Source organism: Pygoscelis adeliae, unplaced genomic scaffold (assembly GCF_000699105.1).
Source record: "Pygoscelis adeliae isolate BGI_AS28 unplaced genomic scaffold, ASM69910v1 Scaffold595, whole genome shotgun sequence".
NCBI lineage: Eukaryota > Metazoa > Chordata > Aves > Sphenisciformes > Spheniscidae > Pygoscelis > Pygoscelis adeliae.
In genome coordinates this window covers 218529-219401 of record NW_008824857.1, presented here as the reverse complement: position 1 = coordinate 219401, position 873 = coordinate 218529, and the positions used below count along the sequence as shown (strand labels likewise).

The window sequence follows — 873 nt, the reverse complement described above, 5'->3', positions numbered from 1 at the left end:
AGTCAGCCTTAACAAAAGGAACACATCAGTGATACCAGTTCAGCACCCCCTTCGGCCTTATGAAGTTCTGGTTTGTACCTCATGTGGAGCTCCTTTGAGGACACTCGCAGAATGATAGATAGTTTCTGTCCATAACCGGATGTGATCTGAGTTCTCTGGCTCTTCTTCTGTTTGATAAAGTGACTTGGGAACAAGTCCACCTTCTGGGACAGTACACTGGAAGAGTCAGACAAACAAATACGAGGGTTCATACTCATCTAGTGGTAAAGTATGAAGTCATCCGTACCATGAACGCTTGCCTGCTGTCAGACACGTAGGACGACACGCTCAGCTGGCATAAGATTTCACAGTGGGACTGAGTTTACTTGAACTACGACGATTTATCTAAGCTGCGTTTAGAGAGCTGACCTCTAACCCCCTTCTCCAGGGCAGCATCACCACTTCAGGGTGAAGTCTCCTGTGCACAAATTAACTGCGCCGTGCTCAGAGCAGTGGTATCCCAGCCAGAACACAGGTTTAACCATCTTTCAGAAGGGAGTGGAAGGCCAGGGTGTTGAGGAGGAGGGAACTGAGGGAACTTGCACACTGCAGATTCCACCTGCACAACAGGAAGGAAAACTCACCATGCAGTCTCCTCCCAGGAAGTCTGGGATCACGTCTTTGTTCACGTAGTCTACCAGCCCTCCTGGACCCTGGTAGTTATTCCCACTGTAAATGAGGAACTTCTGCCTTGTGTTCTCGTTGATGAAGGGACTGACCTGAAATAAAAAGTGAACAGAAGACATCACTGTCACTGAGTGAACTTAGAGACAATGTTTATCCCATCTTACATGGATGCTCTAGGCGCCAGACAGGAAGGCCTCATCAGCAGGA

At 48.3% G+C, this 873-nt stretch overlaps 1 protein-coding gene across 1 annotated transcript in view; it reads right to left on the bottom strand.

The window, feature by feature from the left end:
- Nucleotides 1-873, bottom strand: part of SEC14L5 (SEC14-like 5 (S. cerevisiae)) — a 36191-nt gene that overhangs the window by 4522 nt on the left and 30796 nt on the right. Inside the window, exons 12-13 of the mRNA XM_009324300.1 lie at nt 624-758; nt 79-216 (exon numbers count right to left, since the gene is read on the bottom strand). Of these exons, the coding sequence (XP_009322575.1) occupies nt 79-216; nt 624-758 (273 nt within the window). The remainder of the gene's footprint in view (nt 1-78; nt 217-623; nt 759-873) is intronic.